General features: G+C 49.2%; 1 protein-coding gene across 1 annotated transcript in view; it reads left to right on the top strand.

Moving 5' to 3' along the window:
• Window positions 1-2690: 2690 nt before the first annotated feature.
• Window positions 2691-15108, top strand: part of Slc6a2 (solute carrier family 6 member 2) — a 40744-nt gene continuing 28326 nt past the window's right edge. The window contains exons 1-4 of the mRNA XM_050144431.1: window positions 2691-2824; window positions 3291-3606; window positions 12718-12849; window positions 14856-15093. Coding sequence (XP_050000388.1) covers window positions 3333-3606; window positions 12718-12849; window positions 14856-15093 — 644 coding nt within the window. The 5' untranslated portion in view covers window positions 2691-2824; window positions 3291-3332. The remainder of the gene's footprint in view (window positions 2825-3290; window positions 3607-12717; window positions 12850-14855; window positions 15094-15108) is intronic.

Here is a 15108-nt window from a genome sequence, read left to right on the forward strand (position 1 = left end):
TATTTTTACTGTTTGTATATGAGTGTTTTGCTTGCATGTATGTCTGAACATCATATACACACCCAGTATCTGTGGAGGCTGGAAGGCAGTTGCAGATAGTTGTGAACTGTCTTGTGGGTGCTGGGAACTGAATCTTGGTCCCCTCCAGGAGCTGCAAGTACTTATAACCACTGAGCAACCTCCCCTGGTCCAGCAAGCATGTCTTGAAAGAGGGAGAAAGGCTTAGGGAAAAAGAGGAGAGGATTAATGGCAGAAAGTATGGTTAAATGGACAAGTGGAATTTTGTTTGCACCACTGATGCTGTTTATCTTGGAGAGACAGGAGTATCTTTGGAAATTGTGAGTTATCTTTTTCCGATTGTCCAAGTATCAAATACTCACTGTAGAAAACTGGGCAGATAGATACCAAGTGGCGTAAAGGAGAAAATGAGATTAATTTAAATCTATGGCTCATTCAGTCATTCTGGTACGTCTCCATGGGATTTCAGGTGAGGTGTTGGGCTTGAGTTTCAGGAATTTATCTGGCAGCTGGGTATGATTATGTGATTAGAAAGACAGGGGCTTAAGGTGAGCAACAGGGAGTGATGAGAATCCCCTGGGCTTCAGGAGGATTGGCAGGGCTTCATTGTCAGGCAGAGAGGAGAGTATCAGGGCTTGATGACCAGCTTGATGGAGCAGAGGGGAGCATGACAGGCCAGCTAGAGGGATTCAGATGTCGTCATCCATCGTAAGTGAAGAGACCAGAAATGAGGACCGTGAGACCTGGGTTTCCCTTCCAGCTCTGATACCTCTGACATGTGGGACCTCAGACTGGTCTCTTGAACCTCGGAGTATGTGTGTTCTTTCTCACTGGCTTGTCACGGATGACCCTTTGATGACAGGGAACCTGTACTCTCCAGTTCTCATCCTGAAGCCTCAGGTCCACCCTTTGCCTAATCTCCTGCTTCCTGTCTTCAGTCCCCAAGGGATCAAAGTGAACCTACCACCCTCTGGGCAGCTCTTCTCTCCTCTCTGCATCCTCTCCACAGGATACCTGCATTGCTGGCCCTGTGTGTGAAAATTATCTGAACAGTCCCATGTATCGGCAGTACATTTACTCTCTCATTCACTCATGGTATGTGCCAGGCGGTGTTAGTGAGTTACAGGTGCCAGAGGTACGGGTAGGGCAGACGATGCCTCTGGTCTTCTGGAGCTCAACTGCCATTCAAAAAGAGATGAAATTAATTTTTTAGTTAGGTCAGTGATCTGGTGGACAATGGAGGGGGGGGCGAATTTTTAGATGCAAGAGTTTAAGAAGGAGTTTCTGCACTCAGACCTGAATAACTCAGATGGAAGCAAGAGCAATTGCAAAGACCCTGGGGTAGCTTTAAGCCTGGAATGTTGGAAGCATGGAAGGATAGGTGTGACTAAGCTTATCTAAATTTCTTCCTGTGTTGTTTAAGTGTCGTCCCTACATTCCTGCCTGCTGCCCTTACTGATTTGGCGTCACCAAATTCCTTCTCTCCAATGGCCACAGCCAGTCCCAGACGGCAGTAGACTCTTTACACATTGGACTGGGAACTCCTGGGTATCAGTGACTGTCTCCATGGCTCTCCTAGCTGGGTGTCTTTAGACGCAGGCAGAAGTTGGATAAATAACTCTGCGGTCCAAGTATTTCACGCTTAAACGCGACGGAAGATGCTGTTGAAATCGCAGCCCTGCTCTTTTCATCCATCCCCTTCCTTTGCTTTACCCACACCAGCCCATACCACACCAGTCTTCTCCCTCATCATATGTGTTTATTCATTGTGTTTCCTGTTTTCCTCTTGCTTCTGGGACTGAACAAACAGCTCTTTGAAGGTGTTGCCCACTTGTGGGAGACTAAAAAGGCTAACTTGGGCACTTAGGAGGAGGCATTTATAGGGATGAGTATCAGGGCTCAGCCTTACAGAATTGGGTCGTAGACTCCAAGGAGAACAGGGTCACAACCTCCAAAGCCTGTTAGCCTGCTGGTCACAAAGAGAGTCAAGAGTAAAATTCTGGGCCATGACCTTTCAACAAGCTGAGCTGGCCAAAAAAAAAAAAAAAAAAAAAAAAAAAAAAAAAAAAAAGAAAAAAACCAAAAAAAAAAAAAAAAAAGACAAAAAAAAAAAAAAAAAAAAAAAAAAAAAAAAAAAAACTGCCCAAGGGCCGCGCCCTGCCCAGCCTGTCAGCCACCGGTCGCAGCGCTCAGTTGGAGCACCGAGTTCCAATTTTGCTGGTAGAGAAAACTCTCACCAAGTAGATTAAGTGGTCTGAGTGAATGACAGCGCTGATGTCGCTAGGGTGGTGGCTGCTCTCCCTATTCTTTCCAGCCCCCCTTTGAAGACATAGATTCCACTTCTGGGAGTTTGTTGCCCTCTTCCTTTGCTCACAGGCCAGAGCCAGGTGTCTTTGGGAACCGCGTGCGCTACTCCTGCTGAAGAGAGACACGGAGAGTGTGAGCCAGGTTCTCACGAGTCCTCTAGAGTCCGGCTCCCGCCACCCCGGAGCCCGTGGGAGCTGCGCCCCCGCCTCTGCCAGTCCGGGCCACGCTGTCAGTCTGCATTAGTGCTAACAGGCTCCAGACCGAGCGGGCTGGGCGCGGGGCTAATGCAATAGGCGCGTTACCTGGGGCACAGTCTACATTACCAGGTCGGCCTCCTCCGGGCGCGGCCAGAGCCAGCCAGCCCGTGTCCTGCCGGCTGCCCCGCGCCCGCAGCGCTCCCGGGGCCCCGCCTGAGTGCCACGCGGCGGAGCTCAGCCTGGGCTGGCGCCTGCGATCCCCGTGCCGCCCACCACGTGAGTGCGCCCTGCGCGCGAGACCGGTAAGTGTGGGGCCGGCTCCGAAGCACCTCGCGAACGGCTGCACCCACTAGTGTCCCGAAGGCTCCCAGGGCTGTTGGGTTCCGCCTCCCCGAAGCAGGACGGGACCACGAGTAGACACCGGCCCTGCCTGCAGGGCCCGCAAGAAACTTGCCATTTAGGGATGTGGGGTCGGGTGGGGGGGGGGGCGGGTAGAGGCGGAGAATGACCCAGGTAGAGTCGACAGGGTCTTTAGCCCGACCCACAGGGCGGCCCGAGGAGGTTCCCACCTATGAGTTCTGTCCCAGTCGGACGCGCGTCACAACCTCTGTCTCCAAATTTTTCCAACACATGTGCTCCCTTTTCTAGAGGAAGCCGGAGTCCGATCAGCTCACGGATCCCGACGTTCTGGGTTCCCCTGGGTGGTCTCGGTTGGAGCAAAGAGACTGCAAGCCCTGGTGACCACTTTTTTCCCTTTTATACAAGCAGAACTTTGGTGTGCCTCCGAAGTCCCTCTCTACAGCCGCACCCATGCTTCTGGCGCGAATGAACCCGCAGGTGCAGCCAGAGCTCGGCGGGGCGGACCCGCTGCCTGAGCAGCCCCTACGGCCCTGCAAAACCGCGGATCTGCTGGTGGTGAAGGAGCGCAACGGCGTCCAGTGCCTCCTGGCGTCCCAGGACGGTGACGCGCAGCCCCGGGAGACTTGGGGCAAGAAGATCGATTTCCTACTGTCTGTGGTCGGCTTCGCAGTGGACCTGGCCAACGTGTGGCGCTTCCCCTATCTCTGCTACAAAAATGGTGGTGGTGAGCGCAGGGTTGACTGAGGCTTTGGAGTTGGGAGGCTGCTTGCTCTTGTAGCAGAGGGAGGGGAGCAGGGATACCCATGGAGAAGAGACGCACGAACAAATTTAGTGTTTGGGAAAGAACTCTTTAGGGCGCCAGAAAATAGGATCAGAATACTTTCCATTAGGGGAATTGATTAGGCAGGATCTTGGAGAGTGGTAGGCACAGAGGCTCAAGGATAGATTCGGGGCACCTGGTCGGGTGAGGAACACGAGTCAAAGCTGGCCCCCGCAGGTAAAGGGGTATAGATCTTGAAAGGAATCCCCAAGAGTTTGGGATGTTCCAGCCAGACACAAGATGGCAATACCTGTAGCACTCTTAGCTTTGGGGCTCGAACACTAGGCCGGGTAAAATTAGAGCCCTTGGATCTCCGGAGGGCGACAGAGGTAAGTGCACATAGCTTTTGTGAACTTAGGCCACTAGATGCCAATGACTGAGCTGGGCCTTGAGACAGGAGGCCTGGGAGCCTGGAGTGTCCTCTTCAGTTTTACAGGCTCTGACTACATTATGGAGTGGGCTACAGGTGAACCTGGAGAAGACACTCAGCAGCCGAGCTCTTTTGCCCTCTTTTTGATGAGCTGTCATTTTCCCATCAGCCCTGGAATGAGAGCACAGAGGTCACATACAGTCCCGTGGAAGCAGCCTTGAGCTCCTTCCTGAAGGGCTTGGAGCCTAAGATGCCCAAGCCACCCTGGTCCCCATCATCTTTACTGAGATGGAAGTTCAGGAGTGCCCTGCACAGAACCCAGGGACTCTAGCTTCTAGAAGAAGACATTGGGCCATCCCTGGTACTACAAGATAAGGCCACACCTTGCCTTGTAGGAGTTCCGACTTGGAATTTAAGGGAAGTCAGTTGGAGGCAGGCTGACAATTTACAGGGTTTGGGAGGAGTGTGTGACTCCCAGAGTCCAAGATGCACAACTTTGTGTTTCTGTGTGCTCTCTGGACACTTGCTTTGGGATAAGAAATACCCAGTATTTGTAAAAAAAAAAAAAAAAAAAAAAAAAAAAAAAGGGTGTGGTCACCAAAACGAGCACGTGGCTCTGAGTTGATCCTGTTGCATATAGAAGCATCAACTCTCACTGAGAAAGCGAATCAAAGCTAGAACCAATTTGGAGAGCAGCCCCGTGTTCCCTTCCTGACATGGGTCTGTCATCATTAGATACTCCAGATAAGGAAGCTGGGACAAAAGTCCCAAATGTCAGGAGATGCTTCCTGGTCCCTGGTGGCCCTTGCTACTCTTCTGGCTCAGTACTCTGATCCATAGTTGCTGGGCAGAGAGGGAAAGCTAAGGAAGAGAAATACAACCTGAAGGTGAAACTTTTCCACACTTCGTGGCTGACGACCTACCAGGGACTCTCAGCAGATTTGAGCATTTGAGCATTCTGGCCCTTTGGGGGCCAATGGTAGCAACAACATAAAAAGGTAGATTTTCTATATTTGTAGCAAAGAGAGAGATGACGAATAAATGACAAATTGGAAGCCCTTAGGACAGTTGCATGTCCTTAGTGACTGTCTGAGATGGCCTGTCCCTAGACACCAGATGCCCTGTCATTAATCAACGATATTTCTCTGGATTAGCTCAGTGTAAGGCATAATGCTAGTCCCTGCAGGGGTCACCCGGATGTGTAAGTCACCACTCTGCCTGCTGGGAGCATTGATTTCCAGAAGTCGTCATTGACATGCTGTGATCCATCCTTTCTATTGCTATATGCCATTGAAACTAAATGGCAACACAGATGGCCAGCTTGCCACATGTGCCGAATAGATAAATATTCCAGGGCTCTTGCTGACGCTGTGTCCACATGGCCACTGCCATGTTGCAGGGAGGGAGTGAGAGCGAGAGCAAGAGAGAGAGAGAGAGCATGCACCTGCTGTGCTGCTGTGTGCTGGATTCCTGGGACAAAGTATAGCAAATTTATCAGATACAAAGTTTTCATTGAAACTGACTAAATTTTCCTTTCTCCGGTATCCTGGTTCTGGAGTGGCCAAGCCTGAGTTGTTCTATAATTTGTCTTTTGTGGCCCTGTTTCCAAAGTGGACTGGAGAAAGCTGAGGGAACAGGCTTAGTTCAGAATCTCCAATAAGGTTCAAATCCTAGGAATGTGGTTGAAGGTTCCTACACACTTGTAATTGAACAAATATATTAATAAAATAACTCCAGCTCTCAGAGACTCATTGCCAGTTTCACAAACCATGGCAGAAACATGGCAGGAACTAACACAGTGATGTGTTAGAGATGATGATGATGGTGTGTGTGTGTGTGTGTGTGTGTGTGTGGTGCAGCCTAGACATTAGGAGTCTTGGCTGTGAAGTTATAGACTCCAGTTTCTAACACATATGACTTTGGGCAACTCTCTAGGCCTTTGTTTCCTTACCTGTCCAATAATGTTGCTCAGCTAAGAGGAGGGCCAAGGACCAAATGCCCCCGTGCGTGTGGAGAGTTAGCACGGCATAGGCCTTAGTGTGCCTGCTACTCTATCGTTATCGCTAGGATCCTATAGGAAAGGGATGGGAGAATGACTGGTGCTGTAGAGGTTTCAGGAGGAGCTGTTGAGCAGTGACTCAGGGCAAGTGAGTTCTGCTTGGAACTCAGCTTCGCTGGCCAGGGAGGGCTTAGCAAAACAGTATTTTAGCATCTACCTGGGACAGGCTTCGCAGAAGAGGAACTTAGGCTGGCTGGAGGGCAAGCCAGGAGAGATAAGGGTAAGATGCAGTTGAGGCTGGGCTGCGGAAGCCCTTGCTAGACTGACTGAGCGGGAAGAGCTACACCAGTGAATTTCCACGGCTGGTGATGAGGTTGGCAATTGGTCTGGGGATGGTATAGCCCTTCATCTGGGAGAACAGCCGTCTGATTTTTAGTATGCCAATCTCTGTTCCAGGGGATGCTCAGCTGCCCCTGCAGGTCTTAATCTCCCCTGAGACCTTATACTGTTTTTTTTTTTGCGAGTCCATTCTCCTTCAGTAATTCTGAATTCAGCTCCAGAAAAGTCGAGGAGACGGGTATTTCTTGAATCCCAGAAGAAGCCAAAGACCCGAGTTTGAATTCCAACCCTGCCACTCACTGTAACCTCAAGCATCAAAATTACTGCTATAAAGTGATCCAGTCTTAGATGATCCCCACAGTTCCCTGCTCCCCCAATAACCCTGACTACAGCTGGACACAAGCCAGGCTTCATCACCCTGCCCTTTAGCAGCCTGGCCCTGGGTCTTTGTGTTCTTCAGGGCCAGTGTTAACATAGAACTCTCCAAGTCTGAGTGTTTATCCTGGCCCAGACGGGAGAATGTTTTGAACTGATGAAAGTGCCAATAGTTTATGCCCTTGGCTAATATTTTATGAATGAATTACTGTCAAAATCAGCCTGCCTGAACACCTTCCTGAAGACCAGCTGCTGGGATGACAGGCTGTAAGTTCCAGAGGGTTCCCTTGGAACCCGAGACTGGGTCTGTGCTGGCCTCTGGGAAGGAACAAATACGTAGGTAACTGAGTACTTCTTCCTGGAGGTGGTGCCTTGTGGATTGCCTTCTGTGTATGACGCTCTGCATTGGATCCTGTGGCGACTGTGGATTTTTAAGTTTGAGCATACCTAGCTCTGAATCAGAGCCTGATATATGCTAGAGAAGTGGCGTTGGACAAGCCATATGGTGTCTCTAACCCTCAGTTTTCTTGTGCAGAAAATAAAGGGTTTAATTTTTAGCCCTTTCTATAGGGCCAGATAACATCAGACAATATAAAGTACCTGGGATAATGTCACATACTATGGGCTGAGTAGAAATGCTACCATTTTGATGTGTTTGATGATGCTGGTTATGTGATGAACATAGGTGTAAGATGAGTTCCTGATTCTGAAACAAGCAGACTTTATTCTGGAAAAAAATTCATGGAGGAGATAAGGCCAAAGAGAGCTCCTTAAGCCTGGGTCCATAGCATAGCACCTTTAGGAGACAAAAGTTGAGCTTTGCCCGTGTCCAGACAGTCTATAGTGTGCCACTCTGGATGCGTGAGATGCTAGGATTCTGAGTTCCCGGTATATTTCCCTCACCACCCAAGTGCCTGGGATCCGCAACAACACTTTTAAGGGTAGCGCTTATATAGACATCAGGAGTTTCTCAGCTTGATACTTTCATGTCTAGCTAGGACACAGCAACATCCACATATGGACCTTGTTTGGCTGACATTTATTATTTAGTTCAGATGTACAAGGAGCTAAGCAGCATGGTGCTCGAGCTATGGAGTAAGTACCATAGCTATTGGCACCCTGTCTCCCAACTGAAGGTACTGCTCTGGGCTGGTTATCAGCTAGTGGCCCAGTACTGTGAGCTAGCCAGAAGGAGCTGAAGGGCTGTTCCCAAGCAAGAGGGGCCTAATGGAGAAAAATGGCATATCTTGCCCTGCAGTCTCAAGTCCTATTGCCTACATGAGGATTAAATTCTAGGACCAGTGGAGAAGGCCCAGGGCTTCCATTAGTGGCATCCACCATCTGAGTCACCGCAGAGACCTGTTTCTCAAACAGAAACTCATTGGTTAATACCAACCCCTAGTGCAGAAATGTGTGGAAGAAAATTCCTGTCTCTAGGGAGTTGTAGTCCGCTGTAGATATTCTAAAAGTTCATGATATACTATATTTCAAATGCGGAAGGTGAGGTCGTACTCAGTTCTTTGTGAGTCACAGTTCTTGTAGCGACATCACTCTGAGCATCCCAAACACTTTCAGGTTTATTTCTCTTGAAGAGACTAGAACGGGGGAGATGGGAACCAGATTCCACAAGGACAAGTCAAGTTCGGGCGTGACAGTGCAAGGAGAGGGGCTGCAGAAGGAGACGTAGCCCCCAAACTCCCTTTCCCAAATTCTACTTCCGCCGACCTCTGAGAGGGGAAGACCCATTCTGCCAGAGTCACCAGTCTTGTCAGAAGCTGTCCCTGGGTATCAAGGCTCAGGCGAAAGGTCTTCTTAAGCCAAAATGAAAGTGAGTGAGGGACTGTCCCTCCGCCCAGCCACGCCCCAGATACCTGGCTCTGGGTTTTCCTAGGCAAATGACCCCAAAGGACCTGTTAAACAACGTGCAAGGCCTTGTTGCTTGTAGGGGCCCGGGAACAGAACTCAGACACAGGACAGAAGAACCCACCGGTATATGCCAGGGGCCCCTTATGTGGCCGATGGAGCGGAGGATGAAGAGAGCTCAAGGCCTTGGCCAGCAGAGTTCAGTCTAGGAGCTCTAAGAGCTGAGAATTCCAAACTGGAGTTTTTCACAGAACTATTGCAGAGGTTTCTTGTCGAAGAAGAAAGGAGGTGTGTTTTAATTAACGGTGTGGCTAGAGTTGTTATTTTGAACTATGTCTACAAGAGGACTGCGGCCCAGTTCTGTAAGAGTTTGGGTAGCTTGTTGAAGTTAGATATCACCCCCTGGGATGTTACAGGGGCCAAGGCTGGCTATTTTAGGTATTGATCTAGGTATTGCTGGGAGCCTCAGGCAGTGAAAGCCCATAGCTGAGCTGCAGGCCCAGGAAGCTGCTCCGTGCATTTTCACCCCTTGAACACAGCAGAGTTGGGCCAGAATGCTGAAGGAAGCCCATCCTCGGGAGACTGGTCTAGATTTCTGGCTGTAGGATCCAGTGACCACACCCCTCCACCTCATTCTAGTCCCTCAGCCTTGGGCCATCATATTCCTCTAGGTGCCCCTCTATCCTACCCCTAGTCACCTTTCCTCAGACCCCCCCTCCCCTTCCCATGTGGGTGTCTAGTGATCTTAGTGGCTGCTGGCTTCTCCTCCTGATGACCCAGCATTTACATGGAAAATTCCAGACCCTCCTGTGCCAACAGAGCTCCTCTATAATGGTGGGCTATCTGGCAGTTTACACTGGCCCTGAGAGACAAATGCTTCTTCATTTTTACTAAATCTATCCAAAGACCTTTGGCTAGAGTCTCTTTCTCAAGGGATACTTCTCCTTGCAAGGTGATGTGAACATGTGTGTGTGTTTGTGTGCACACACACACAAAGGTCTACTCCTAGCATTGCATAAATATGTATGGGTGTGTGTTGGTGAGAAGTCATATGTTTTGGGGGGGGACTTCCTAGAAGTTGAGCCCTCAGGGAGGTACATACAACTATGGTTTTTCCAGGTCTCTTTGCATGAGCCCTGCACTTTTACAACAAGGGCATTCCAGCGCTGTGACAGGATTTTGGATTTTCAAGGACTGTGTGAAGCTTGCAGCAATGCATGGGCACACGAGAGACATAGGGACACAAGGACAGACAGTGATGGCCTTTGCAGAACTGTGCATTCATAAGCAGCTTTAAACTCCACGATGCTGCCACAGGGCTGCTTATGGAATGATGTCCTTGGCCCACCACAGCTACCTTGACCTCTTCCTAACTCTTCAGCCACACTGCCATCTTTCTTTTTCTAACAGAGTTCACGCCAGTGTGCTACTTAATGTCCTCTTTTAGCAGAGACGGTGGACCATTGGGTGTTTCCCATTTTTCATTTATACTCTTCATATAACCATTAAGGCTTTTTAAATTAAAATATAATTGCATCATACACACCTCTTTCTCACCCCACACACTTCCCATGCCCCCTGGGTCAGCATTCTCGAGTCTGCTGGCATTTGCAGTCCATGAAACTTCTGAGTCACTCACTGTGGAGAGCTGGGGCTCGTGCAGACCCATGGATGTCTGTGCTTCCTTACTCTGTTGTGACCGTCCATCAGCAGCAGGGGAGATGGGCTTCACACTAAGTGAGTTGCTGGGTTGGAGGTACCATATGGAAGTTCAGAGTTAAAGCACTGCCTAAAATAGACCTGTGATGGGTTGGCTGGGTCCTTTACCTTGGCCAGGTAGAAGAGAACACGGACTCTCTGATGGCGAATCTTAGAACTAACATCCAAGCACTGACACCTGGCTCTTCCCTTCCCCCTCTCCACTTTGGGTGCTAACTTCAGTCTTCAGGTATACTCAACTGTTTAGGAACTAACCTCCTACTCCAATCCTAGCTCCAGGGTGCCCCTGGGATGTCGCAAGTGACAGCGGAGTGGGACCCAGGCACACTAAGCTTTGAACCTAGGTTGTAAATGTTCACTAGCATGGACAAGCAACTTGATTTTTCTAAGCCTCAGTGTCCTTGCCTGTAAAGCAGGAGTAGTGTTGATTATCTCTGGGGTGGTTCTAAATGAATATTGTGTCCAGCCTGTGTGGCCTGGCACACACGGGGACCCCATTAAAAGACACATGTTATTTTTACTAACCCATGGCCTCCCCCACATCAGCACCATTCTTATCAACACTACCCCGTGTCAGCTCTGTGAGCAAATGCCAGAAGGGCCCTTCTTGTGAAAGATGAGGTCAGGCAGGAGTTCAGTGGAAGAAAGAAGATCTCGACACTGCGCATTTCAAGGGATTCCATCCCGGAGCAGACTTTGGAATACTGGAATAGCTTGGCGTGTCCCAGATCCGCAAACACTCCCCCTTCCCATGCCTTATTCAGATTCATACCCCTTATTTGCCCTAGAACATTTTAGAATCTTCAGGGTATGTTGGCAACAAGCCTAGAACTCAGAAGCCAGGCACAACCGGACCCAAATTCTATATCTTACCAGATACATAAGCCTGGGCAGCTCACTTGATTTGGCTCTAAGTCCCAGTCCCCTCCTCTGGAGAGAAGTCATAGCACTTGTTTCTCCCAGAGGGTTCTGGGTAGCATCTGCACTGGGATACTGAGTGCTTGCATGATGTGCGTGATGCAGATATGCAGCAGTTGTTGCTATTCTCCACCCTGGACCTGGCTCTTGCGGCAAACGACCCAGATCTTGTAACAACAGGACCAGTACTTAGTGCTTTATCCTTAAAAGCCCTAGGCTTTCCACGTGGGAGGCAGACACTGAGTCGCGGGGTGAGCTTGACCGTGGCTACCATGTACCTGCTTCTGCTCCAGCTCTTTTGTAGTGAAGAGCTTTGGCTTGCACCCTTAAAATGGAGCTAGCAATGATCTTAGCTCGGTAGAAAGTCCATAACGCTATAATGAGGTTGCATGGAAAGCACCCGTCCCACACTAGGAGCTTGGCCAGAGTGAGCTGCTGAGCTCTGTGTTAAAATCATCAGTACTGTCGTCATCTTTATGCACCCCCAACTTGGCTCATTTTCCTGGTGTGGATGGGTCAGAGATTGCCACGGTTAGAGCATCTTGGTCAGACATCTGGGGGGAGTTTGGTTTTGCACTGACAGTGTCGGGAAAGGAGAGACTGTTTTGGTTTAATCTTGCTGACATGTCATACATACATACATACATGCATGCATGCATACGTACATGCCCTGTGGCCTAGGACCTCCTTCAGGGTCTACTCTGCCTCAGTGGATGGGCTTCTTATGGCCTCTTTGTAGCAGCTTTTCCTTTAGCAGCCTACAGCAGGATGAGCCCCATGGACAGGAAGGAAGTCTAAGGAGAATCCTTCTGTCTCTTATCAGCAGTGCCATCAGGAAGCTCGGACTTCTCCCTCTGCCTAGCAATGTCCCCCAGGGGTCACAGTAACCCTGGTGACATCATTTTCTCATGGGTTGCTGTGGCACTCAAGGGGAATACAATAAAATCAGGTTTGGGGAAGCCCGGTGAGACCGCCAACGATATCAGTCATGCCATCTCTCCTTGCCTGGTCTCATTCATTTTGCTTGTGGAAGGAAAGGCTGGCCTCACCAGGGAGGGTCCAGAGTGTGGCTTCATGAAGGGAAAGGTTCTGCGAGTTTGGTAGAGGCTGTGTCTTGAGCAGCTTCGTGGCAGGCGCCATGCACCGAGGGCTCTGAGAAGCTGTGGAAACACAGTTCTTCAGCTTCGGTTCACTTGGCTTTTATTTGTGCGACTGCAGACTGCATTTCTGTGGTTATGAACACTATGACTGTCTTGCCTGCTGATGTACGCATTTCAAGTATTCTTTGTAAATCTATCGACAGAAGACATCCCCAGGAAAGCGCCAGGTGAAGCAGGTGAACAAGATCCTTATGGGCTATTGCAGAGGCTTGACTGTAGCCCTTTAAGGGGCAGCTGTCCTGCAGGTCTAATCCTGTGTTCATGGTTTTCAGGTGCCTTCCTGATCCCATACACGCTGTTCCTCATCATAGCTGGGATGCCGTTGTTTTACATGGAGCTGGCTCTGGGGCAGTACAACCGGGAAGGGGCAGCCACGGTGTGGAAGATCTGTCCTTTCTTCAAAGGTAGGAGTGATCTGAGGGAAGCCAAATATTTTCTCCAAAGTCTTACTTGGTGTCTTCTGAAGAATCTGCTCCCAAGGTGAGACTTCATGTCTCACATGGGGCTCACGGGCATGGACAAAGTCAAGATTGTCTGCTATTCCAATTTACACAAAGAAACTAGGTTACATCAAGTGTAGCCTTAAACTTGGACTCCAGGCTGTGCCCCACTAGTTGAGTGAAGGACTAGAGAGTATTTTTATAGATGGGAAATATGAGGATAGCAGGGATCTCAGCACACAGACCTCTGCTCTCATTTCTTGCTCACGTGGCAGGCATGAAAAGTTGAACACAGATGCCATCAAGCTCCATCAGAAAGCTGCCTTGGAAAGTTAATACAACAGCCATGGCAGCTGTAAGATGAACTTGTACTTCAATTTAGAACAGGTGTGTGGGAAGTAACCATGACAACTGCCATTCTCCATCCCCTAGACCTGAGAGAAGGGTGTGGAGGAAGTCTAGTATTTCTCAAACACTTAGAAAGATGGTGACAGTGAGGACAAATGTGTCTTCCTAAGTGGCAAGAGTCTCTCCTGCACCTTGTATATGCTCAGTTCACGGTAAGGACAGGCTGACATAAAAGTCTTACGAGATATGCGGATTAGCATATTCCCTGTTTAGTCACCTGAAATCCAACTCAAAATGGCTTTATTTTTGTATTCTTTTTTATGTTTTTACAAATTTTGACTAATTTATAAAGTTAGCATACAAAGTGATGGGCTTCATTATGGAATTTTCATATATATGAATGTGAGTCAAATCAAACCAGCGAATGCTTCCTCTGGGTTCTTTAAAGAAGCTATGCGTGTATAAGGGATATATATCTACACACACACACACACACACACACACATCATCCCCCTTTCTCTCCCCCCCCCCATTAGACTTTGATTTATTGGCTTATGTTAAAATCTAGGGTCTGGTCAGGTGCAACTTGATCCTGGTGCTCAAACAATACTGTCTGGAATCTTTTTTCTCTTGCATTAGCATCATTCCTAACTCTATCTTATCAATTGCTAACAAAGATTGCCATTAACTGCTACAAGGTTAAATTATGCCAGCTTTAACAGTTGGAAACAACAAACACGAGCAGACAAGAAGCCCTTATGTACTCATGATGTCACTAAGGACCCAGAGGACTTGAGTCACACGACTGCCTGCTGACCAATCAGTATAGCTACCGGGAAGCTACGGCCAGGCCTGTATCATGAGGCCTTGGCTATATCAAAGAAGCTGGGATTACGCTCTATCAAATCTCACCACTAAGAATTACTGAGGATCAGAGGGTGTGGTGGCTCTCACACCTTTAACTCAAGCCCTTTGGAGGTAGAGGCAGGTGGATCTCTATGAGTTTGAGGCCAGCCTGGTCTGCAAAGTGAATTCCAAGACAGCAGGGGCTATTAAAGAGAGAAATCCTGTCTCCAGAAAAAAAAGAACAGCCACAGCTGTAACCCTCCGGAGCTTCCTAATCATTCTGTCAGCTTGCTGGTGTAGGACACAGTTGATTGGGGCTAAGACCCTGTGGGCAGGCACACTGTGCTGAGAACCAATCAGGGAGTGCTTGGCTGGAGCTTCACCAGGAAGCAGGTCCTGGGGAAGGATTAAGTATAAGGAGTTACCAGGGAAGGTGAGGTGGTCTTAGAAGCATCAGCTGGAGAAGGGAAGCTTAGTCTATCACTGGCCAGTTCCACGGCAGGTAGGGAGAGAGGTGTGAGATACAGCCTTGTGTTGTCCTGTTTGAGTGACAAGGGAGCTTCCATCCAACACCTGATGTAACATTAAGGCCCTGACACATCTATTTCTCTGATTAGTGGACCAAGAAAGCTACAGTGGCAAAAGATTATGGGTGAGGCTGTGATCCAGTAAAAGAAGGTGCAGGAGTGTGCAGTGGCTGGAGCCCACTTCCAGGAGTGAGGGAGGAGCTATGGGACCGGATGGACCAAAAGTCTGACCTCTTTGTCCCTACATAGGAGTAGGCTACGCTGTGATCCTCATTGCCCTCTATGTTGGCTTTTACTACAACGTCATCATTGCCTGGTCACTCTACTACCTCTTTGCGTCCTTCACCTTGAACCTGCCCTGGACCAACTGTGGCCATGCCTGGAACAGCCCCAACTGCACTGACCCGAAACTCCTTAATGCCTCGGTGCTGGGAGACCATACCAAATACTCCAAATACAAGTTCACGCCGGCTGCAGAGTTTTATGAGTAAGTCATGGGTGC

Source organism: Alexandromys fortis, unplaced genomic scaffold (genome assembly GCF_014885135.2).
Source record: "Alexandromys fortis isolate MF-2015 unplaced genomic scaffold, M_Fortis_MF-2015_v1.1 scaffold_1, whole genome shotgun sequence".
Classification (NCBI taxonomy): Eukaryota; Metazoa; Chordata; class Mammalia; order Rodentia; family Cricetidae; genus Alexandromys; species Alexandromys fortis.